The sequence below is a fragment of the Xiphias gladius genome, chromosome 4 (genome assembly GCF_016859285.1).
Source record: "Xiphias gladius isolate SHS-SW01 ecotype Sanya breed wild chromosome 4, ASM1685928v1, whole genome shotgun sequence".
Lineage (NCBI taxonomy): Eukaryota > Metazoa > Chordata > Actinopteri > Istiophoriformes > Xiphiidae > Xiphias > Xiphias gladius.
This window is the reverse complement of record NC_053403.1, coordinates 25667414-25693329: the sequence shown is the minus strand read 5'-3', so window position 1 is coordinate 25693329 and position 25916 is coordinate 25667414. Positions and strand designations below refer to the sequence as shown.

The window sequence follows — 25916 nt, the reverse complement described above, 5'->3', positions numbered from 1 at the left end:
CACTTAGTGGAAAAAAACGAGGAAACGAAAGACATGAAAAACAGTCGTAATGTTACAAGAAAGCCATCATTTTACTAAAAAAGTCTCAACATTGCGAGAAAAAAGAAATACTATGACAAAAAAAGGTCCTATGAGTCATGACATTACAGGGGGGAAAAAGAAATAGGAATATTTTGGAGAAGAGTCCTAATATTTCAACAGTACACAATATTGAGAAAAAAGTTGTAAAATTATGACTTGTGAGTCAACATCACGAGTAAAAAGTCAAAATATTAAAAAAATTGGAATGTTTTGACAAAAACGTAATTTTGGAGGGGGGAAAAAAGTAACATTTTAAGAAAAAATTTTTTGCCAACAAAACAATATTAACAGAAAAAAAAAAAATCCACTATTTGAGAAGTCATAATATGACAACTATTTCTTTCCTAACAGTGTCCCTAATGCCCCATCATAAAGATCCTCCAATGCTGTTATAGTTAAAAATTGTACTTGTGAACATTGAACAGCTGCATTGATCCAAGTTTCAAAAATGAATGCGACCTTCACCATGTCTAACACATAAAAAGACCATTTTATAGGAAATTTAAATGGTTGTATGAACACACAGTCATTTGATATTAGATCATTACATACATATATATATATAAATATATTTGGAGTCAGCACAGTGAGTTTCTTCTACACGTCCCTCAAGCGCTTATTCAGGAATCAAAGTTGGTAGACATCAATTAAAGGCCAGCTTCAATTCTAGTGCCTTAACCACAGACATCAATATACTTAAATTCTCGGGTCATAGAAACACATTCCCAGAATGGGAAAGTTAAGACAGTTAAAACGGTTGTCGAGGACCGTCAACGTTAACTGACAGGACTTTTATGACAAACTTCAATTCCAGCCTCGCCATATTGGTGGATCTCAACGGATTAAAAAGGCATAAAGCAAAGCAGCAGGTCAACAGAAACCTGCTGGTGTCAAGTAAGAGCTCACAAGTCAAGATCCACACTGATGACCGGGGTAAAACTGACGCCACAGAAAAAGATCAGGACAGCAGACAAAGATTTAAAAGGGGTTATAATGGCTCAGACCGACCCATGGCACTACTTTAGAGCTATGAATATATTGCACTTGGTGACATAAATTTAAGTGGTACATTACACAGGAGTCAGGCTTGCAGACTTTACAGCAGTCCGTCTCAGAAGCACTTCCTGAAGACGATCTGCGGGCCAAACTCCGCATATTCTTCCTGTCTGATCCACGCGGAGCTGAAGGTGGGCAGGCTGGCCAGCACCGCTCCTCCACTCCACACTGAAAAGTCTCTGTCTTTGGGGCTGCTGACGCGAACACTCTCCCCCACGTCAGCGGGCACCAGGCCTTTGATTTCAGCCTGGAGCCGCTCAGGCAGGCCAGGCAGCAGAGTATTCCCACCTTCAGCAAGAGACCAAAACAGAAAAAAAAAAAAAAAAGGTCATAAAATGAAGTGGAACAAGACCCAGTCAAAGTCAAAGCATAGAGCGAGACAAGCTGCGCTTTTGACTTACTGGCAAGGCCGGAGTGCATCTTTGAGCCGTCAGGCTGTTGTTAACAAAAACCAACCGTTACCTGACAGTACAACGTTTCCCAGGAAGCAGCGCCGCAGGTCGATGTCTGAGCTGACGATTGACTTGAAGATGCTCTCGTGCATCCCGCAATGGTCCTGTCCAATCATCTCGGGTTTAAACAGAATCTCTGGGGCCCTGGAGGAACGGGGTGAAGCGGTAGACTCATTCATATAACGGTAGTCTGCTACAAGAGGTAGCCGCCCTATCTGAGGAGTCAGCTGGCAGGTCAAACAGTCCTACGTGTGTGCAGCACCTGCTGGACAAGTCTCTCAGCACCTCTGCATCGGAAGTCAGCATTTAACGTTATTCAAGTAGACTAAAGGGGGCTCCTCATTTGTCTTAAATGTCTTCTCATTTCTCTCACTTACGTCTTATCCTTGTGTCTTTAGCCCACTTAAGACACGAGGAAGAGATGCCAGGAGAGCGGGATCGTGGAAATGCGTTTTTAGAGAAAGGACAAGTTCCCCCCGCAGGTCTCGTGCTTATTATTAGACCTCTGTGTGTTTGGTATGTTTTACGTTTAGCTAGTCATTTCCCGTCCTTACAGCTCATCAGATTCATCATTAAAAACATGTCAAAACATAAAATTTTAAGTTCTCAGTTAAATTGCTGAACAGGACATCGGTGTTGAGTATCCATCTAAAGCAGGACATGCTGTGCAGTTACCTGAACCGCTCCGTGCTGAGGGTGACAATCTGTCCATCTGGCATGGTGTAATACATCTCCCTGCAGGAGGACCCCCCCTGGGCCAGCTCAGCTTCATAGTTGAGAGCCACACAGCAGCACTTCTCCTTCATCTCCCTCACTATCTCCATCTCTGCTGTGGTGCGCATGCTCACCCCCTGTTCCTGCAGAAGCTTGAAGCACATCAACATTCATCAGTGTCAAGAGAGCTCATAAAAAGACCTGGTCCATCTCTCAGTACCCTGCCTGTGGCGCTCTGCTCCAAACCCACGGGTTCCTACTGAAGGCCCACATTTTCAAAGACGGCCCACAATTATATAGTTGCATTTGTAAATATATTATGTATATCAAACAAACAGGAGGAAACAGTGCATCTGTCAGGGACTATTTTCTGTGGCGGATTAATCCACGTTTGGTGCTGTAGTGAGTATTTGGGGACAGCAGGACGCTGTGTGTGTGTGTGTGTGTGGGACTGAGTCAGAATTAACTACAGTGTGTGTGTGTCCATGGTGATGAAGGAATATGTCACCCAGTGCAACTCACTGATGTGTTGTAATAGTTTTGGTAAACAGTGGCGCTCTATGGCGCAGAGCAATCACACACACACACACACACACACACACACACACACACACAGTACTTGTTAGGATCAACTGCTTGTTTCCCTCTGCACTTGGGATTTGCTGACAAGAAGAAAAATACAGAGCATCACCTGGCTTATTCTTAAATTGATACGGAAAAACCCTCTCACCAGTCGTTCACACCACTGCCTATACAGCGTTAAAAAGGACAAGCGTTGTGTTGCTGAATACCTTTTTAAGCTGCATCGTAACATCCAGACCAGCCAGAGGGAAGCGCTGCACTGCATGAGGTAGACAGTATCCCTCAAACACAGGCACACTGTGGCTCACTCCGTCCCCAGAGTCAAACACCACACCTACAAGGGGGAGTTTGTTGGGTTATTTTTAAATCTATAATACAACACACACAGACACAATTGCAAAGTAAAATGCTAAAGACGACACATCAAGTGACCAACTTACCAGTGGATCTTCCCGCCGTGTAAAGTGCCAGCACTGCCTGCATGGCCACATACGTGAAGGGAACATTGAAACACTCAAACATGATCTCCACCATGCGCTGTCGGTTCTCCAGGGGGTTCATGGCTGCCTCCGTCAGTAGAACAGGGTGATCCTCTGGATCCACGCAGAGCTGCTGGAACGTGTGATGCCAGATCTAAAAACCAAAACACTTATCTGTTTAAGCGAGGGCGTAGGTTTGGTTTCATCTTTGCTAGGGACATTTTTGTCCAACGGCCAAAATGAACAGTTGTGTAAGGACATCTGCTCTTTAACCGTCATTTTTCATCGCACAAAAGGTGCACAAACACAAATGCACACACACACTTTTTGCAAAAAGTTGACTTTATTCAATATGTATTTGCTGATATAACTTGCCTGAAACCACACGTGCATTATAACACATTTTAAATTTTCTTTAAATTAATACAAATGTGAGACACAACTGTGCAAAAAACAAAACTTGTCTGAGATATCTATCTATATCTCTATATAGATATAGATAGATTTATACACACGATTTTGTGGCTCTTTCATAAACCTCTCTTTTATTATTTTTTTATACAGGTCCTGAACCTATGGCAAGATCTTTCACTGACATCTCAGCTCACCTGTCTGTCTCTCCGTGTTGCTAAGGGCATGGCTGGCATTAAACTGTAAATATTTCTAGCAACTAATTGTGAAGACGAGAAATGTTTGGATTGGTCAGAGAACACGCACACTGTCTTAATTCACTTTGGGAGGCTTTTTCAGATACAGTGAAAAAGTTGTGCAATAACATGACATGTGTGAGTAACAAACACAAATTAGCTGACAACACCTCCCCACTGAACTTTAAATATAATATCAACTGATGTTAGTTTTGTCCATTGAAGACGTTTTCATTTCTCTGTGAGCTCAGCACTTATGTTATCAATAATCAAAAATCCGTCTATAAATCAAGACAACGGTCGTTCGCTGCATTTCTTGACAGCGGATCAGTTTGAAATAATGCAGGAGTAATGGAAAAAGAAGGAGCAGCCACAGTGATCTGTTAGATGAAGAGCTGCAGGCAACAGGCTGCTCACCTCCAACTTCTCAGCCAGGTAACCAGCTCCTTTCACTGTCCCCTGCTCTTTGCAGACTCACAGAATGATGGAGTAAGGGCAATTATTGTCCGACGTCTTTATTAAAAAACCACAGTAGTTTGTTTTGCTGCCCCCAGAATTCTGGGACCTGTCGAATCAAACCACATCTGCTGTTACCACAAGTAACAACAGGTGTCGCCAAACCAACCAGGACTGAAATCTTCCAGACTGACACTTTAGGGGAATGATCGTTACTTTGAAAGAGATAATGCTATACGTCATAGTCCAGTAATGGTTCAGAAATATAGGTAGCTTGACAATACGACCACCATATCACCACCGAATCAATCACTAAATCCCAGCTCCACTAAACATTCAAAAGCCTGTTGGATGGAAGGATGCTTTTAGACACTCAGTGGTTGTAGTAACTAAACAATGACATCACATATTTGGCATCTGAATTCCACCTTACCTTTTCCATTTCATCCCAGTTACAAATGATCCCGTTCTTTATGGGGTGCTTCAGAGCCAGGACCCCTCTCATGTGTTGAGCCTCATGTCCAATATAGGTCTCCCTTTCAAGGTTACCATTCATTATTTCCTGCAAGGACAAAATACACACTTCTCATCAGACAGGCTGGCTAGAAGCACTGCCACATTACAGTGCATTTTTTCAAAAAATCTGGGTTGATAAATGAAATAAGAATACACCCTTACCTCATATTTTGGCATCCCAATTATTGTTGGGAATACAATGTTTGGATGGTCTTGATCTGCAAATCCTGCCTTCATCAAACCAGACCCAGTGTCCAGTACTATGGGGGTCTTAAAATCCATCATCTGCAATCAAATGGTGAGTAAATAAATTCTTTTGACTCAAATGAAGAAAAATGCTGCCGCTCGCCAATATTGGGTTTACTCATTTAGCCAACTAAATGAATAGTTCAACATTTTAGGAAGTGCACTTATTTGCTTTCTGAGTGTGAGAGAAGAAAATGGATATCCATCTCATATCTGTTTTCATTAAAGGGCTGGATCTAGGATATGGTTAGACTAGCCTAACCAAAAAGCTAGACTGGCTCTATCTGACTCATATCCATCTTGTCATCTCACTCAAAAGAAAGTGAATAAGTGCATTTAAAAAAAAAAAAAAAAGCTAATGTGTTTCTACAAAGTTTCCATAGGACAGTCAGAAATAACATTACCCTGTGACTTATGTTAGTTTTAAGCACTGGGGTACACTGAAAGGTCTAGAAGTAGATTCTCAACTAATGAACAACTTAAAAAGTGGCTGCTCCATGTATTCCAGTATATACTGTACCTCTCTCGTGTTGATGTTAAACTGGGCCTCAGTCCCGGGTGACCCCGAGCCCGATATCCTCAAGACCTCAGAGCTCTGACCACCATCAGGCAAGTCTTCATTCAGCTCGTCTCTTCCACCAGGGTCAAACTCCAGAGGCTGGTCAGGAGGCAGCTGTGGTGCTGACTGTACTGACTGTGGACACTTATCCACAGGAGATAAAGTCTGGATTTCCACTGTAGGGTGCATATCTGTCGGTAGTAAACATGCAGGTACCACTGAAGTATCCTCCTCATCTTCAGTGGTTATTTCAGACAAGTGCTCTAATGACAGCCCACATTTCTCTGGCTGGTTATTGTTATTGTTGTTGTTGCTTTCCTTTACATTTGGATCGAGAACGTTGTGACTGATGGCTAGACTCACATTCTCTGGCAGTGATTCCAGTGATTTATCTTGTAGATCAAGCTGCACAGAACCAGGATCTTGAGCCACTGAGGACAGAGCTGCATTCAGCGGCTCTGTGGAACAAGGAGTTTTGTGTTCTACAAGGTTGTCATTCACAGGAAGTAAAGCTTTTCTTGGCATAGGCACAGGAGGAAGGAGTGATTTTCCACCTGGGTCAAAAGCTCCTTCATCTGGCCTCACTTCAGGGGATAAAGAAGCTTCTTGTTTGCATATGTTAGCATTTTCACCAGATCCGTCTAATTCTTTCCCAAAGACACATCCCTGAGGTTGGGTTCCCAACTCTTCAGCAGGTTGCTTCAAATCAGAGGTACTATTTAAGGTAGTGTTATTACATCCAGATGGATCAGCCTCAGACCGGGTAAGATCTTGACATTGAGGCACACTTTCTTGTGGTGTAGCCTCTTCGGCAACACCAGGAACCAATTCTGCTTGAATATTTTCAGTCTTAGATGTTTCCTCTCTCTGGTCCAAAGATGCAGAATGTGTTCTCTGTGATCTATTACTGCCCTCTGATAAAAGTTCATCACAGAGTGCCCGGTCCTCCTCATTCTCAATTCTAGCCTTGTCCATTATAGAACATTTTACAACCTTTCTAGCTCGGTCCTTGTGCTCCTTCACTTTTTTGCGTTCTTTCTCCAAACACTTCTCAAGCTTCTCCACCTCCCTTTTCTCCTTTTCCAGTTGTAACCGGAAAGCCTCCCTTTCTTTGCTCGCACTTGACGACCCGTTTGTATCTGAAGGTTTGCTCCCTGAGAGTTTGTTGTTGGGAATTTCTTCACAGCGTCGGAGCTCGTGGATCTTCAGGTTCTCCTCCATGATCAACTCGTCCAGAATGTGGACTGTCCTTAGCTCAGTCAGCAGGTCTTGCCTGCTGTGAAATGGTGCTGTATCTGCTTCTGTTGCAGCTTCAGTGCAGTGGCCATCATCTTCAGAAGCCCTAGTTTCACTTTCAGATCCAGTTGATCTGGGTTCACTGGGGTTGTCATATTCTGCAGGGTGAAGGTAGTCTTCAAGGCCAAGAACGCCAGCTTCCATCAACTCACTGGATGACATCTTTAAAAAATGAGCATAAGCATAATGAAAAAACACTGGTTGTATTAACAGTAGTTCAATGAAGGTTTAGAAATTTGTTCTCTATTAACAGAGGATGACAATGTATAAGTTGCGCAGGAACAAAAATGAGTGATTTTACGATGGGACTCCTGTTTCTATCCAGAGCAATAGTCTGTACTGTATGAATTTATATTTCTTTAAGTAATAATGCAAATTATATATACATTTATCAATCTTTTTGGGTACCAGTGAGGATATCGTCAATGAAACCTGTGAAAAATTATTCAAGCTTTTTTTTCGCAATGAAGATGAATGTTAAATAAAAGTAATATTTGAGAGCAAAAGCTATGACATGATAAAATTTCTGCCAAAAAAATAAAACAATGATGTGAATATCAACCTACTTTATTTATTTATTTATTTATTTATTTAAGTTCTATTCAATTACCTGGATCCATCCGCAGAATCGTGTATTTTATGATTCTGATTGGTGAGGCAAAAACAAATATTTTTCAGAAGTTTATTTCATTGCTTGACTTGTTTCAATTGTGTTTAGTTCGAGAGGCCACTATGTGGGGATAGGCCCCCACTTCCAATGTCAAGTGCCAGAGTGCGGGAAAACAACAATACACACATGCCCAAAGCCTTTGGTAATGAAAGCACATGACACAAATTTGATGCCAAGTGGGGCTAACTGTGTTGCCATGCTGCAATTTCGATAAGCTGTTTGCCCAGTCAGTTGTGGTCATTGACTTGTAGTTGGCAGAAGTGAGTTTTTCTTTTAAATAAGAGAGCAGCTGCGGTCACCATGAATGAACTGGATTATCTTCTACAGCATTAAAAAAAATTAAAAGTCTGCCTTTTGGAGAAAAATTTGATTAAAATGACTCCAGGCCCAGCAGCCGGGATTGCTGTAAACCAAACTGCTGGTAAAAATAATCAGAACAGTGGTTCTGAAGGAAAAATGGCGTACTGCTGGCTTTTCAGAGAGGGCACTGACTTGCTCTGCGTGTGTGTGTGTTAATCAGAGGGGAAGGTATCTGGTCAAGAAAAATTTACTGACAAAAATGTCTTCAGGGTTTCCTGATTAAAACTACACTGAAACTGAACTGAAGAAGCCGTTCGGATAAGAGGCGAAACGTCTTCAAGAAAAGTCAAGCATTGCCAGTTGCCTTCGCATTGCATTTACAGAATACCATGACTTGGATGACTGAGAATCTTCACAGACAACTACACTCCAACAGTGATCAAATGAGTAAAATTAGACCAAAACTAACATGCATTTTTGAATATTTAATAACACTCAATCAAAATCAAATTAAAACACAGTTGGCTACTCTGTCACTGACCAAGATAACCAATTAGTAACTGAAGTTTTAGCCTCTTAATGAAGGTGTTAGCATGTACAATATGTTTCTGGAAGAGCTAATCATCTGCTTGTTTGGACTAATTAAAAAGACATGAGACAGCTCGCTTGACCAGTGAGAACCACCTTGTTTAAAAATAACCAGCAAAAACCTTCATGAATGCAAAGTTCAAGAGAAAAAAAAAAAAAAAGAAGACTTTAGATTGCAGTTTATCACTTTGGTAGTTTGCGATTTCCAACCCAAGGTCACGGACGAGCAGTCTCCCAACATCATAGTTCACATCCTTGACTTGATGTGTCATTAACGTACCACACCGTGCTGGTCCTCACTGTCCCACGGTGGCCAATGATGGTGCCTGTCCTCCGACCTCAGCAGGGCCTCCAGCACTGCCTCCTGAGCCAGAACATTTTCTTCTTCCTGTAGAGACAGACGGCCGACTGATCAGATCAAGTAAGAAAGGAAGACGCATCATTTGGCTGTTGTGACTTGTGCTGGGGACCTGATGTGAAAATGCTAACTTGTTGCAGCTCTTCATGGCACCAATCATCCACCCCCTTGCTCGAATGGTGCATCTCTTACCTCCAGTATTTCATCAGCCCTGCCCAGGATTTTCTCCACCTCCCTTAACCCCTCCTGCTCATTCTCATCCCAGTCCTTATCGATCACACTGGGGGGGAAAAAAAAAAAAAAAAGACAGAAAATTGCCATTTCTTTTAGCCCAACCAGTGTCCTAGTACATGCATAGCAAAATTCTAAAACCCAGACTTGTGACATCCACATTCGACAACATTTCCATACTAGTGGTTCCTGTGAAGTTCAAATGAACAAATTCGTTCCCTTACAGATGAAAGTTTAAAGTCAAGCATTAAAATGCACCCTTGCTAAACTTAAAACACTCAGGGGTTTCGCTGCTACAGTCTTACATGCTCTGTTATGACCAGTAGCTTCAGGTGACTTATGTTAGCAAACTTTAGAGTTTCTGACTTGCTTTCTTCTATACTTGTGCTACTGTCATGCTACGTTTTAGCAGTTACCATTATCTTGTAATTGACCATTTGTTTAAAAAACACCCCACCATGAACAGTGACTGTAGCTCAGTAGCTTTAAGGCGTGACAGGCCTGTCAAGCTTTAGGGTGTTCAAAATGCAGAAGCGGTGTGCATGGCGCTCGATTAGGAAAGATACTGTTTCCAGAAACTGGAGAAAAAAAGTTGTGAGGACACAGGTTCAGCGTCCGTCTAGTAGCCAATCTTATGTATGTTGCTTTTAGGTGCATATTTTAGCATTTTACAGGGTTCACATTTAACATGAATCAGCTGGAGACGGTTTTCAATCGACTCAGAGTTAAAGGCCCTGCACAACATACACGTATTTCCCAGTTATTTTGGCCGATTAGAGCTCTACTTAAGTTGAAGGTGGGTCAAATTTAGCTGGGGTGCGCATGAGGTCACCAGATTCCTTGACCTAATTAGGACGATTAAAGGCGCAGTTTGTCCCACCCGAACAGGTGCAATGAAGGAGAGCGAGATAAATGTCAAACAGTCTTTACACCCCCACACAGACCTGAGAAGAGGTCTAATCGGCCAAAATAAGTGAACTCACCTGTGTGGGTGCACGGTAGGTTCCCAGGGTCTTAAAGATAAATTAGCTATCTAGCCAGAGCTAGGGCTGCTGTTCAGCAAAAATTACTTGGACTCACTTTATACTTTATATTATTATATTAAATGAGATCTGTGGCCAAGCAGAAGCATTACCCATCCACAGCATCCTGATTCTGGTCATGGAGGTCATAAGAATCCCAGAGAAGAGTAGGAATCCCCTCTGTGGTGCAGATGGACTTGTCTCTTCCATCTGTAATAGTGCTGGAGAGTATGTTGCAGATGGGACTTAATTCAGGATCCTCAAAACTGTTTTGTGAATGTAGTATCCAGTCCCTGCTCCGTGGTCCTCTGGGCTGTGTGCTGCTCAGCGACTCCGTCTTCGTGGGCTGATCTCGAGACCTGTTGGAGTGGTTGGCACTGGTGCGGTGATCTGTCTTCTGTGGGGTGGGGTTGTGTGTGATGGTGACAGTGTATGAGTTTTCCAGATCGTCTACCGGCAAGCTAAGCCAAGGATTATTAGGTAGTGCAGCGGAGCGCTTCACTTTGATCTCAAAGTTGAGGGAATCCGTGGTTACTTTAGGGATGATATGGATGCTAGCCCTAGAGGAGTTTCCCACAGATCCGAAGTCAGACTGCTCTCTCTGATCCTCGGGATCTGAAACACATGAGATGTTCTCTTCGTGGATTTGGGGATGGCTCATGACAGGTCTCATAGAGTCCCTGGTCTCAGCTAGTCTAGACAGACCTTCCACTCCTTCCCTCCCTCCCCAGGCCTCCAGCTGGCTGCTCCCTGCTCCATCCAAGCTTGAGTCGAATGAGCTGAGGGAGGGGGGTTTGCCCTCGGCTGACACAGTCCCAGAAACAGCAGTCAAAGGAGATGTCCCAAGAAGATGTGCTGCTCGTTTACCACTTTCACATTTAGTGAGGTTGGACTGTGACGGGCTGTCCTGAACATCCTTGGCTGTTCTGTATGTAGCACTGTCAGCAGAGGACGGAGTTACATGGCTGCTCCGCAACAACTCATACTGCCACTGTAAGGCCAGCTGGAGGTGACCCACATCCACAGGTCCTGGAGATATTAGAAGTTTCCTCAGGGTCATGCACCTGATGAATTTAAAAAAAAAAAAAAAAAAAAAAGGTTAACTGTTGTCAAACAAATTTATTTTTTGAGAATGCTACCTGGCCAATTTTCCAATCTAAAATGTTGTGGTGTGAATAGGAATGTGTCTATACGACATCATTGGATATTTCCATTTTTTTTTTTTTTTGCCTGGCTGAGTCCTGTTGAGGTTAAACACAATGGCGCCAGGAACATAGATGTTGTACTTGCACTATTGCCCACCTGTCTCTCGTTCAGTCATGCATCGTATGAGGGATCTACCATCCTTCATAAATTAAAATGAGGTGATAGCGCCACTTACAAGCGTTTGTCTGCAGGCACTGACATTTCTTTAGCTTCAGGACATTCAAACTGCTTTTTCTCCAACACCACCGCCTTCTTTTTTAACTGTACTGAACAAATTCTGACGTCTTTGAGAAAAATTACACGTCTGTTATTTGTATGATTCCTCATTGAAATGAATATGCACAAATTAAAGAGACGCACTTCACTTATTACACACAAAAGGTTGGATCCCAATGGCATGGTAAACTGTACAGGTGTGATTGTAGATGTTAGTAGGTTCATTACACGTCTAGAACAAGGTGAAAAAAAAAAAAAAAAAAAGCTGAATCTTGCGACAAAAGGCAGCCTGGACCAGATTTATTCACAGACCTCCACAAGTAGTAATATTTCACACATCCATAAGAAACTACTGTATGAAGACTAGGACTAATACAGAGACGGCCACAGGCTTCAAACTCAATTCTCTCTTACCGCTCAGACATGTGCTTGCCCGCCTGCTGGACCGCATCGTCTGGGATGACTTTAGACAGATGAGCCAGATGAACCAGCTCCTCCAAATGCGGGGGGGGGTTCTTCTTCAGGAAAGCGGAGAGTTTGTGCCTCCATGCAGGGATCGTGCCCCAGCTCCTCTTCTGACGATGTGTTGGAACATCATCTGTATGAAGACCTGACAGCAGCTCCTGGAGGAAATTCTCACAGAGGACCAGACTGTACCAGCTGTTGGCCTGTAAGAGGAGCAGTTAACGGGTTCACGATATGAAGCGTATACATTTCAGGTCACACATTCACTGGACCGACCGACACTGTCTACAGTGTTTTGACTCTACTGTAAACAACAAAAGGCTCTCATCTCTCATCCTTCGACCGACAGTTCATCTGCTTTCAGTTCTTACTCGACAACTATGACTGACCATAGCTTTCAATTTACCTGCGACTGAGGCTTAAACTTGAAACTCCTGCATCGATTTGACACCTCAACTCTTTTCAGTGCTTACACTTCATCCGCTTTGAGTGCTTCAACCCACACAGCAACTAAAGTAAAGATGTCTCATGAGCAATCTATTAATATTTTAAGATATTTGAACCTGTTAAAAGTGTTTACACCTGCAATATTCTGCGTATACGAGCACATGGTACATTTTCTTCAGAAACTGCTTATTCCAACCCCTAAAAAATTTGTTTAAGCTAAATAGAAAAGTTGAGAGGGTTGATATGATTCATTTCAGACAGACAATCAACTAATCGACCGATCTTTTCAGCTACTTCAGACTACTGTGTGCAGTTGACTGGTGATCTCTAGACTCCAGCAGAGAACCTGCCTTGTTGAAGTAGTGATGGTAGTTGGAAACTGCTCTGAGGGTTTGGAGTATGAAGTGTGCAGCAGAGTGGAGCTTCTCCTTCAGCCTCTCCAGATCCAGAACCCAGCGCTCCCTGCTCTGACCCTCGAACGGCAGGATCTCCGCTAACGTGTGGATCACGTCTTCAGCACAGCGAACAAGCGCCTGGTAGGTGGGAGATGAGAGGGGTAATTGTGAGGTAATTTTTTTTCTTTCCTTTAAAAGATCAACGTGGACAACAAAACTTAACATGAATTAAATCATAGGGAATATGACTGATATGATTAGTGAGAGGAAGCAAGTATGGATGAGACTAGATATGTGACTGGTATTGGATATCTAGTGTAATCAGGAAAAAGGCTCGTCCAGGACTCCCAAGAATCTAAACTGTAAAAAGCTGAAACACAGTATTGTCTGAGGCTGCACTACACAAGAACTGGGATTACATTTTGACCACGTCTCACAAAAGTGAAAGAAAACAGGCTACATGTTGCACAAAGTAAAGAACCAGATCACATCAACTAAGTAAGTACCACAGCAGGAGTGTGAATGGACGCCTCAAAGTGTGACACCAACGCCACTGCCCTTGCAGCATCCTTGGCAATCTCTATTTTGTAAGGCTGGAGCTTCTCTTGAAGAAGAGTTTCGATCTGCTCTGTGATCTGTAAGCACAAGTAAACACATTCAATTCATTAGAGGCAGACTGACATTTCAACCACAGCTACTTATCTTACCATAAGAAGAGTGGTGAGACATTTTAAAAAGGTCTCCAACAACTCTCATACTGATAAAGTCATCAGCTCTATTAAAAAGGGAAGAACTGCAGCGTTAAGATCCACGAGGATCCGGCGAGAAGCACAAGAATGAATCACATTAGCAAGTCACAGCAACATCATAAGATCATGTAGGTTTTTCCCTCTAATATCCACCCTCCGCGACATAAAAGCCGACGTGATGTTCACAGGAACCTGGTCAGTTTTAAAGCCTAAGAAATCCAGGGCTGAAGATGCTTTACGTCCTTCCCTTCTGTGCCTCAGTGCCCTGCTTGCTTGCTGCACCTCTAGCTGACATTCTTAATGTATGTATCTGATAAAAGTTTATATGGCTGCACAGGTTATTCTGTTACTTGAAGGTGGTGAACCCAGTGACCTGAATAACTACCATCCGATTTCAAAATTGTGCTGCCGAGCAAAAACCCCCTTGAGTTCCTAATGAAATTTCCAAGGACAATAAACATTACAGCCTCAGCAACGTCCAAATCATGCTGGTTTTTTTCTGAAGAGCTCATGCGAAAGAAGTCATCACGAGCATTGTTAGTCAAGACTGCAACTTGACCTCCAGTTAGGAATAATGACCACACAACGTTAAAATAGGAGAAGACGTCGTTTCCCTTGGGAACTGCTTCAGCACTGTAGAACCCACCTCTGTTTTGATTCTTTTCACTTTCTAATTGATCAGGGAAAGTCAACACGCTCGCGACTCGACGCTCATATGTTACTATGGTTACCAAATGATTTGCATTAATACATACGCTGTTCGAACACATTGCTTACAGGCTCACTTCACTGACAGTTCAGGGCTAGAAAAATTAATAATAGTTTAACTCTTGAATCCATGCTAAAAATCACATCTAATAAAATCCATTTTGCTTTCAAACCATGAAGACCACCAGAGTCAGCTTCGATGCAGACCAGACAACGGAACAGAGACCACCTGCACGGTAGGGTCACGGTCAGCTTCCGAGTTAAACTGAAGTCTTTCACACCGGCCCAGATGAACCACGAGGACCGGGCAAGTGCACTACAGCGTGTTTATAAAGTGAAGCAAACAGGTTCGGAGTGAAAGCCTCAGTGAAAGACTCACCTGCAGCGCATCCTCTCGCAGCTGGAAGCCCTGCAGCTGCAGACGGGCCTGAGAAAAGGCCTGCTGCCACAGCAGCTCCACTTTCTCCACCGCTGCAGTTATCCTGCAGAATGCAAAAAGGACCTTTACGTAATAGCTGACACCATACATCCGTGTTCATTACAACATACCATGGGCTATTTGGTGGTTGCTTTTGTCCCAAAATGCCTCAACAGTTATCCAGAATGAAAGGTCTTTATTAAGACCTTCCTGTTAAACAGACGGGTCACCGTATTAAAATGGGACATTGTAAATGCTCTTCCATGCTTTTCTGGCTTTATACACAGACAATCTTTATTGTCAGATTTTTACGAATCTGACCTGGAGAGTCCAATTACCATAAACCGTCAGGTACGATCCTGTAGATTAACAAAAACACTCTTCAGCCCAGACAACCCTATTCATCATGAAGTTGGCACTGTGGCTTTCACTCTTGTGCAACACACTGCGGTACGGTATGCATGGGAGGTGTTGTTACAGACGATTAAGATAACGGCATTTGAGAGCGGTTCTCTCTCCTGTGACTGAGCTGGCTGCCTGCAGTACCTGCTGTGATTCTGGAGCATGTCGAAGGAGGTGTGGGTGAAGAGGGCAGTGCCAGCCATCGCCTGGTAGCACGGCTCCTTCTCAGGGTAACGCAGCTTCTCCACCACGCTCTCACAGTGCCTCAGCAGCTCATCCAGCCCCAGCTCCCTGCACACCACAACAAACAGTACATAGAAATATTAATACAGGTTAGTTTGGAGACTGTCTAGTGGGTCAAAGGAAAATATCAGCCAAGACAGGTCAGTGTTTTGTTTCATGGTAACCTTTATGTAACCTGTTACCGGTGCTTGGTATTCCTGCGGAATAGCTGCAAAAATGTTCATTTTGGTACCTAAATCTAGCGCTAGTGCCAAATCACCCACTTTGTTTGTATTCTTTCCTTTGTGTCTGTAACAATTAATGATGTCAAAAAATATAAAACTCACAATAAACCAATAATAAACTAATCACACTACGATGAAGACCATCCAAACATGGATATCATTGTGAGGGTCCAGCCATCTGTATCTGAATCCTCAGTTTATGCCATGTTAGTATGTTAAATAAATAAATAAATAAATAAATAAATTTAAACCAAAAGTCAGCCAGCTAGCCACGCTAACAGCCCTGACAGGCTGGACTTGTCATTACACACTAGGAAACAACAATTATGGATGGATGAAATAAGATTTAAAAAAAAAAAAAGGTTTGCCCGAAATTGGCACCAGCAGCCTTTTCAGGACACGTCAGACTCAGCTGCTCAGGCTCAGGCCACATGCCTTAAAAAAAAAAAAAAAAAAAAAGGCAGGAAAGGAATCCTTTCCTCGTACAAGAAGAGACTCCATAATACTGAGATGCCCGCTGACCTGAACACAGGTGACTTAGCAACTACTACAAGTTACCTGAGCTTCTCAATAGTCCTGCGCAAATAGGGATTTTGTTGCAAAAAGCAACACTAAAAATAAGTCTGATACCCAGGTCATCAACTTTTCTTTTAGAAATAAACGAACAAAACAAACAAAACAAACGGAGAAACTGAGAAATTTTAGTATTTTGCAGTTTTAATTTTTACCTTTAAAAAGAAGGAATCACAATATCAAACGGATCTTTTTGCTACAGTTACACATCTTTGAAACCAGGGGGACGACAGCGAAAGCTTCATTTCAAATTTCAGATTTTTGGATTCTCAAATCATTACAAATCAAGAATTGCAATCAGATCACCAAGTGAAGCAGGGTTTGGCCTATAGCAGGCGTAGAAGAGCAGCGGTGAGCCTGACCTCCTGAGTTGCTGGAACCTGGCCTCGTTGGTGGAGCAGAAGTGTCGGAGCTCTCTGAAGGTGGTGGGCAGCGGCAGCCTGGACAGAGCCTGCAGGGTGGAGATACTCGAGGGCAGCCGCTGGACCACAGACAGGAACTCCTGGAGAAAGGCATCGATCTCCTGCAGGGAGCAGCACAGAGCCAGGCTCACTTCAAAATGCCACCATCATAATAAGACCGAGCTGGGCCAAGTGCAGTGTAAACAGGATCATAATTTCCAAGTTTACACTCTTAACATGTTTTATTGTCTAACTGTAATTCAAGATGATCAAATCAAGCTGATGGTGGACTAACTGAGAAGCTGCAGCAATGGCTCAGTCTCCCAAACCTCAATGTACTGTATGTCTAGTGGAGATTGTGTAGTTGCAGCGTAAATAAGTCTCCTATAGGCCGGGGGCTGCCATGGTTAATGAATAATGTCATTGTGGTCAAATGCCCCAGTTGAACTTGAGTGAATGTATAATCTAATGGAAAGAGGGGCTCCTTTCACTTGCTAATAAGGTCAGCTGATTACACAAGGCAGTTGCACAAGCTTCACCAAGGTAACAAACAATAGACGCAGGCCGCGTGGGTGGATCCCATGAATGGATTCACAAATAAAAGCATGCCCTGACTGCGTGAGCTGAGCACACTCTCCATCACAAAGGGGCAGTTTTGAGTTGGAATTAAATATTTTGGCTGTAGTATTGTACAGCAGGTAAACAGGTAGTATATTTGCGGGCTACTTCAGACGTAAGCAGAATAACTGTCACACACACAAACACACACACGCAGCGGAGAGAAGGACAGTGTTACTTTGTGTTAAGTCCTCTGGTGGATCATAAGACCACTTCGGAGGTTTTGCTTTGAATCTGACTCAGATGCGTTTCACAGACCGAACTGGTCAGATTGGTTGACTTGATCTTCATATACACTGGGTCTCATCCAAGAACATGACACATGTACGGGACTGGGTGTCCCAGATGTCATGATCAGAAAAATCAAGGTCAAGGTGTTATAGTGTTAACACACAGTGTATACATTATAATATGAGGATGCAGGTCGGGATTTGTACGAAACACTACTTAGCTGCTAAGGCTAGGTAAACATTACCTAAAACAGTAGGCTAGTAACAACTAGCCTACTGTTTCCCCACAGAATTCTAAGGTTTTTCCAGCTCTAGCCATTCACAAGAAATTCATACAAAAACGTGCCATAGCCTTTTACATAAGGACGACTTGAAAAGCAACCATTCATACAGCCAAGCAGTGCATGTGGTATCAACTGGCTAGCTTATTTACTTAGCAGGCTAAGTTTTTCAAGTATGCAAACAAGTAATTTAGCTACAGAGAAACAGTGAAATAACAAGCAACATGGTAAACCATGGACCCTGTGATAAGTGGAAAAAAAAAAAAAAAAACAATAAGTGATCATCTGACTGATCAAACAACTACAAAGTCAAAGCAGACCTGCATCTATGACATATCAGACCTATCACAAGGAATAATCTTGACATACCCGATTTATCCCACCCAAAACGGCCACTTTCTTGTTCACTGACGATGTAACACTGACGCACGAGCACGACTGGGCTACGCAGCAGGTAAGGAAATGGGCATGTTGAGCTCCAGCTTAAACCCCCCACCCCAAAAAAAAAAAAAATCTTTTATTAATAAGGATCTGAATGAATCACGTGGGTCACATTTTCAGGTCGAGAAATCCAGGATAATCACATCCCTAATTAAAAGGTTAAACTTGAGCTGTTTTGACTGGGGTCTGATATCTAGACACTAAACAGTGGTTAACACCAAGCCGTTAGCTAGCTAATCATAGCATCTGGTCAGTCAGCCATCACTAATACGGGAGCTAATCTAGTAGCAGGTCCTACATTAAAAGTTAGAGAGAAAGAAAAAAAAATGTGTAAAGAGCACTATGTTTTTTTTGATGGAAATGTAGTGATTCTTTACGCTCAGCCAGATCCCTAGACTTTCAGGATGAAACCAGCCTTAGCTGCCAGACACTCAATCTTCACAGAAGGGCTTATGGTTTCCTGTAAGGCAGTAAGGAGTAGAGCCGTGGACAGAATGATGATATTTTCCAAGTACAAATTACCTTAATGAAGGCAACCCAGCTCTCGTGACAGTAAACAAGGTAGCCACCCAACGATGCTGTTAGCTGGCTTCGGTCAATGTAGTTGGAGAGCTCCGAGATTTCTTTCAAAAGGACTTTCTGCAGAAGATGAAATCAGTGTTAACCGCCGACGTCAAGTCTGGAGACAAAGCCAGGAATACAGTATGTGTCGTTTCACTCACCTTGAAAGAGGCAGTGCGGGACTTGGCTGGAGCCAGGAGTTTCAGCAGGAGCTTGACCGCATCCTTCTTTTTGGGCTGAATTATGTAAACACTGTGGACTGTCCGCTTGTGCAGCTAGAGAAGAAATGCCAACAGAAAGATCAGCACCAAACCACCTGTTTGAGATTAACATCAAATAAAATTGTTTGGGTTGCTCATGCAGTGGCCATTTCTTGAGTATGAGTCACGCTCCAAAAACACAGCTCTTACACTACCCATAATGCAACAAATATCATGTTTCTGTTTAACCCTCCCTGCTTGATAAATCTTTCAAACTCCAGACCTCCAGTTTCTCGCACAGATTTCCCCCTAACCTTAGCCCACGTAACTCCCGACATCATCAGGAGTTATTTTCTGAGACTTGGCTCCCCTGGTGCACACGCCATTTGTTTTTCAGGCTTTCACGTTTCTCGGCCCATGGAGCATATGCTCTATAGCGCTTCCCTCGGCAGGCTGACCTCCTGCTGACTCCCCACACACAAATGGCATGAAAATAAATTACTTTAAAAATCTTGCTGAACCTCATGGGCTAATGTCTGATTTAAAAAAAAAAAAAAAAAAAAGTCATTTCTGGGTGTTGCTGGTGCTCAGAAAAATTTTTTAAAAATTATAAACCCATATGTCTAATGATTTTAGGTGGGCATTACATGACCTGCAATTCCAACTGTGACCACTACACCAGAAAACCTGTTGGTGAGGAGGGCCTCAGAGGTTGTCAGTGAAAGTGAATGCATCTTTAAAATAAGTCAAAATTGAGAAAAACTAAAGTGGCATCAAGTTCCAGTTGAACACCACATGCATCCGTATTGCTAATAGCAATTAGGTTAGTTAGAAGTCAGGATTTTCTCTATCCCACCAGTTTGTAATTACAAAATAAAATGCAGACGTTCGGTAAATGTCGGTGCGCACGCCGACGTCAGGCCAGCAACTAAGACCTCAGAAAATATAAAATGTTTTTTTTGTTTTTCCTGAGAAATGCAGAAGCTTCCCCTACATAACTGTGCTCATTTAATGTAATTTCACCGCGGCTTTTCCATTAAATAACCCAACATGTGACCAGTCATGCATGTGACCCCCCACTCTCCCTTCTCCACCGATACACAGAGGAATTCCACTACCACCACAGACATGACGCACTTAGTATTGTACTTCAGACTACAGCTCTTCGAAATCAACCAAGCTAATGTTGCATAAGTGTGTGCTGTAAGAAAGAGCTCTGCCAGTCAAGAGGCCCGTCTCAAGTAGAGCCCGTCGCTGTACCGAGTGCGGAGGACAAACTCCAAGTCCTGCTCATGTCTAATTCAAACAGAAGCAACTGCCGAAACACCCAGCTGCTGTTTTTACAAAAGCTCCATGCCTACGTGTTTCTGAACTGACCTTGCACACTACTTCAAGATGCACTAATGCAAGAATTTTACATAAAAATCCTCAACTCATCTTTACTGCAGCAGAGCAGGAAGGTCTCTTAGGGATGGGACATTCTTCTCAGCCCAAATTCCATTCTGGTGTTGGAGCTGTACTTTTCTCCGCCCACAGGAAATGAAAAATCAAAAGCTGAGCTACATCCAGAAGCGGGCGAGCCACCCTTGTTGTTCAAGTGAATGAGCTCTTTATTATGGGAAACTGAAGTAAAAATGTTGTAGGTACCTCTTGTTCCTTTCTAGGGCTGCCAGCATGTGAGGGTACAGTACCCAGTGTTAAAGACAGGTATTGTAAAAGCTAGTGATGTGCAAACCCAGTGGGTGACAATCACTTAAAAATGCCCCTCTCTTTTTGGGCGCTGACCATATAATTAATTACGCCGTCCCTGGTTCAGGTCTGACTCTGGACCTTTGTTGCACGTCATGAGCATCTTTCTCCCCTCACTTCCTCTCAGTGCTCTATTGTCCTCAGTCTATTAAAAAGGGGGAAAGATACCTTCAAATAAGAAAAAAAAAAAAATTCTTGTCAGTAGAGGTGAAATGTATCCACATTGCAGATGGATAATCACTAACACAATGGTGTGTTAACACATTCAGTCTCAAACTCAGGAGATACATCAGGATGCGATTCATGTGAACCGAACCTGAAGAAAAACTGGCAGTGACCGACACTTCTCAAAAGGCTCCGAAGGCACCCGGTGAAGAAGCTGAAATGCCCTCACTGACAAACTGCCCTGTGTTGATTTAGTCATGAAACTGAAGGATGTAAAAAAGTAAAATAACTTAAAACAAACTGAAGGAAAAAACTGATCATCACTGACGACGTCTTCCAAACTCTCTACGATAGAAGTGCTGGGACTTTAATAAGAAAGACAACGCATGGTAACACATCACCCATGTATAGTGAGAAGCAGAGACACGGTCGACACAAAGACGCCTGCGAGCTTTAGGCTTGTGAGAGACTGGAGGGAGCCCGCCCCTCTGTATCTGTACCAGTGAATGCACCATTATCTCAAGGATAAAAACAGCAGCAGCTCCACAGGCTACAGAAGGATATTTCCAACATGTTGTTCCTCCAGTTATTTGGGAGAAAAAAAAAAGAAAGAAAAAAAAAAAAAAACAGAAGAGCTAGGCTGTTCTCATTGTTTCAAAGTAATTAAGTTAACTGTTAAGCCTTACTGACAGAGTGGGTCTGATATAATTGGTCCGTACTGGCTTATCCCAGATCTGTTGCTGTGTATGTTTTTTGTTAAATGCTGAAAATGTCAGGGCATTTTTAGAAAACTGTTTATACTGTTAACATCGCGAAGCACACAATCTCTACTGTTGCATCGATGTTTCTTTTGTATTGATTGGGAGCGTTGCTGTAGCACAGCCGCTAAGCAGAAAGCATCTGAACCATCTTTCCATATCGCAGTGCAGACTTTAGCTGCTCATGCAGACCTGTGGGTGTCCATCCCCTACAGTCCAAAAGCATTTTTCCCCACGTCCGTGAAACAGCTGATCAATAACGGCTCTCCATATTATGAATTTTTAAACCCTGAAGGTTTCCTGTTTTCAAAACCTAACAAGAGACCAGCTGTTTTTAAGTGCATGACTCAATTCCAGTGCGAAGTCGACGGGTCGAGCAGCACTGAGCCGACAAGGCCAGAGAGAGACACTGTGCATGTTGTGCAGTGGGTTGCACAACATGGAAGCAAACCAGGTGAGAAAATGTGTGCTTGATGTGCAGGGTGAGCAGCTTTCACTGCTACATCTCAGAGTCCAGGATCCAGCTCTCCTAATGCGTCCAGACTGTGGCGGATCGCCACAGTCTCATATTGAACCAAAACTATTTTTACACACGGACAGGCTAGTAACAACATTACGAGGACCACCAATTTCTCAAGCCCTAGGTGTCCCTCTCTGCGTGTGGTGCATATCTAGTTTCAGAACAGTCACTGGAAAGGGTGCCGCAGACCAGTATCCACAGCAGCACTCCGCCATGACAATACCTCAAGCAGAAGCAGGGTCTCTGCGATGAACCTGGTCGTAGGGAGCGAGGCATGCCTCAGGTCAGCCACCACGGACACCAAACTCTCCTTCTCCTGCTTCTTACTGTGGAGAACAATCCAACCATCAGTACCATCAAGTATTCCCACGCACACACATGCACACGCACACGACAAGCCCGTCTGACTCCACGCACTTGTGCAGACACAGAAAGTAATTGATGAAGTCCACCACTTCTGCTTTGCCGAGTCCCGAGGAGAGCCTGGCTTGTCCGTCCACTGGGAACACGATCAAAGGGCAGCCATGTTGATCAAAAGCACCTGTACAGACAGATAACACAAGCTGTCTACAATTCTCAGGGTCGAGGAAGGAAAAAAATAAAAAGGTTTGGCAAACTGCTCTGCCCGCTATCCACGCTATGTTCAGTTACTTTGGTCTGGCACATGCACTGCTGTTTAATGCAGAAGGTTTTGGTGTCATTCTTGCCAACAGAACTGAAAGCTGGCAGAGGATCATTGTCAACGTGCTAATATCTTATCCAGCAATGTCATCAGCATATGTCACTTCAATACAGCAGCTGTAAGGTGTAAGTCTGAGTTCACCCATCCCGTTAGTCGAAGCCACATTGCCGAGCTGCACAGGCAGAAGCGTGTGTAACAGGCACAGCGGGCTGGGTTCATATCTACCGGGGAATAGCACGGCTCCGGAGTCGAGCACATGATCAGCAGGCAGCGGCGGGGAGGGGACGCACTCCTGCACCGACCCCTGGACGTCTGAAAGATTGGGAGGAAATGATTATTTTTTTTATTGAACGGACGCCCACAGGAATTTCCACCGGAGGAACCGGTCCAGCAAATTCCTCAGCGCCACTCAGAAAGACTGGTCTGGTGAGCAGGAGCCTTCACGGTGAGGAAGAGGAGCGCGCCCCCGAGTGTGTGATCGCATATCAGCTTTATCAGCGAGACACACACTCGAGCGCCGCATCGGTCCCCGCGGAGAAAGACGCGGGTCGCTCGCACAGTTGCACTTGTCTCTCCTACCTGTTGTGTGTCGGCTCATCTCCGGTTCCTCACTGGCGGATCGTTTCCTCGACAGTTTTTCTCCTCGTCGTGTTGAAGCCAACCGCCCCCTTGACTTCACGAGCCCGGAGAGCTGCGCTGGCACCGGGCGCTCTGTTCTTACTGCGGTACCGGAGAACGGGACCGGCTGGACCGCGGCCGCTCGCCGCCTCGCTCCGCCATGTTGCGTCCGTTCAGCAGCGGCCGTCTCAGCTAACCCCGCGGACGGGACGCGGCTCGGCTCATTTATAAGCTAGAGAGGGCGGAGAAAAGACGGGAGGACGGACAGAAAGTGCAGACCCAAGAGCAGGGCCGTGGCCGGGATGCCGGGAAGGCCACGGGGGTCCCCCTGCTCCCCCAGGTCTTGACCGAACACTTTGATTATCGTTGATAGATAGTTTACACTTCGTTCGGTCAGCCTGCGTATTTCTCCAAATTTGATGTCTCGACATTTCGGTCTAAATGCTGCCTCAAGGTTTTGAAGCCTTAAGCCGATGCAGCCCTGAAGTCCTTTTCATCTCGTCCACGGAGGGTAATGTCTCGTGGTCTGCCCATGCTGTGTTGTATTCACAAAAGATATGGGTCTTGTGTAATAATCTTTCTCTGGCTCCCAACCTTCTGCCTTAATGTTTAGAGTAAGTTGACTAAATTTAAGAATAACGACATGTTTTTTTTTTTGAGTTAAGGAACGGACACATCAAAGAAAGAAAGAGATTTGAGAATCAGATGAACAGATGTAATTTAACACAATTCTTCTACCATATGTCCTCTCACTAGTGAATTTCACATCATATAACCTGACAAGAGGGAGAATGAACACATTCAGTTTTAAAGGTTTACACTTTAGGACAACTGGAGTGCCTCGGCACACATCAAAGACTGGCTGAGCATTTACCTTGTGGAAACTGCTGCAGAACGAGATGCCGCTTCCTTTCTTTACTACAAGAACCACAGGATACAGGGCTCAGTGACGCCGAGGCCAGTCATCACCTGAATCTCATCCATCAGCACGGGATTCGGTAAATCCTCTGTCTGATGGGGGTTGAATGCTTCAGTTTGATTTCATGGTTTACCAGACTACAGCTTCCTGGATTCTCTTTGAACAGATGGGGAGGAATGATGGACTGGAGCACTACCAGTTGAGAGGAAGAGTAGCTGATGTGAAAGGTTAGTTTGGGATTTTCCTCTCTACCATCTCTACTTCATAGTCAGTGGCTCGAGCTTGCCATTTCACTAACAACTTCTTTTCTTTTGGGGGGGCTGTCTTACTGATTGATTGTACCAGGCTGGTTGGTTGCACTGTGCCTCTAAGTTTTTTCTGACCAACTTGGCAGTCTGCTGCATTTTTTCCTCGTGTGTAACACAAAGCAAAGTACACTTTCTGGATTCCCCTGAGAACCCTCCCAGGACTCTCTGAGAACATCAAGCGGGCACAGAGCTGGCGGCCCTGACACAGGAACCCACCCTGTAGAATGAAGCTCATCCCATCAGGAAATTCTAGGCCGTAGCTGCACTGGCCTGCATTGACTCAGTTATTTTTACATCGGTAATCAACCTTTCCTGTCTTCTCCGCCCTCTAGTTTTCCTCACCTTCACTGCTTTACCAGTAGGAATTTCAACAAATAGCAAAAGATATCTCCCATATCACATCAAAACTGGTGCCTTACCTTCCTGTCCCTGCTGAGTTAGACTCTTGCTTACTGGCTCCTTCTGCACATGAGCTTCCTCCTCACTGGACTCTAACACCTAAGCCTGCCTCTGAGACCTGGTCCTTCAGTGCACATGGATGAACCAGAGTTGGGACACTACCAGTAACAAGCAAAGCTACAGCCGGCCTTTCAGTCTCTTTAAGTGGGGATAACTGGTCTTTTCCCCCAGACTGGCCCAAGCTATCCTATGGTCTCCTGACCACAATAGTAACACAATAGTAACTTAGCCTGATCAGAGATCAGTTTCTGTTCTGTGGGCTTAATGGGAGATATACATATGTCACAGTTCAGTCATTTATTCTTTCATTCTCTGCCTGCCTTTGCCAAGTATCACTAACTCTCTTGTCATTTCAGAACCTGCCACTCCCACCTGCCCTGCAGAAACTCCAGCCCTTCCCACCTTCCAGCCTCTGACTCCTCCCCGCCCACCTGTTCACCTGTTCCTCATTCCCCAGTAACTTCCTAGTATATATACCGTTCCATTTCCACCCACACTCTGCCAGATTTTCTATTGTGCCTGCCCAGCCAGCTGTAGAGTTCCAGCCTTACTTACCTGTTTTTGGACTTTGCCTTTTGCCTGCTCCTTTGCCTTTTTTACCTGGTTCTCCTGTCCGACCACTGCCAGTTCCCTGACTTTGCCTTCTGTTTATTCTTGCCTACTTTTTTCTGCAGAGTCTGAATAAAGGTGAACTGTTTTGAATATTT

At 43.9% G+C, this 25916-nt stretch overlaps 1 protein-coding gene and 1 long non-coding RNA gene across 2 annotated transcripts; one reads left to right on the top strand and one right to left on the bottom strand.

Annotated features, from left to right (window-relative positions):
- Positions 1 to 47: 47 nt before the first annotated feature.
- LOC120789485 lies at positions 48 to 23711 on the bottom strand. The gene is made up of 23 exons (XM_040126214.1): positions 23485 to 23711; positions 23131 to 23217; positions 22641 to 22764; positions 22447 to 22549; positions 18993 to 19106; positions 18793 to 18909; positions 16662 to 16822; positions 15404 to 15550; positions 14819 to 14921; positions 13489 to 13617; positions 12938 to 13120; positions 12090 to 12343; positions 10367 to 11317; positions 9193 to 9280; positions 8923 to 9030; positions 5750 to 7246; positions 5146 to 5268; positions 4901 to 5029; positions 3326 to 3518; positions 3095 to 3219; positions 2265 to 2455; positions 1600 to 1733; positions 48 to 1425 (listed from the first exon to the last, which is right to left on the bottom strand). The coding sequence occupies exons 1-23, from the start codon at positions 23501 to 23503 to the stop codon at positions 1193 to 1195; spliced, it is 5313 nt and encodes a 1770-aa protein (XP_039982148.1). The 5' UTR covers positions 23504 to 23711; the 3' UTR covers positions 48 to 1192.
- LOC120789486 lies at positions 23037 to 25916 on the top strand. The gene is made up of 3 exons (XR_005707394.1): positions 23037 to 24521; positions 24609 to 24669; positions 25566 to 25916. It is a non-coding gene; the product is annotated as an uncharacterized LOC120789486 (long non-coding RNA).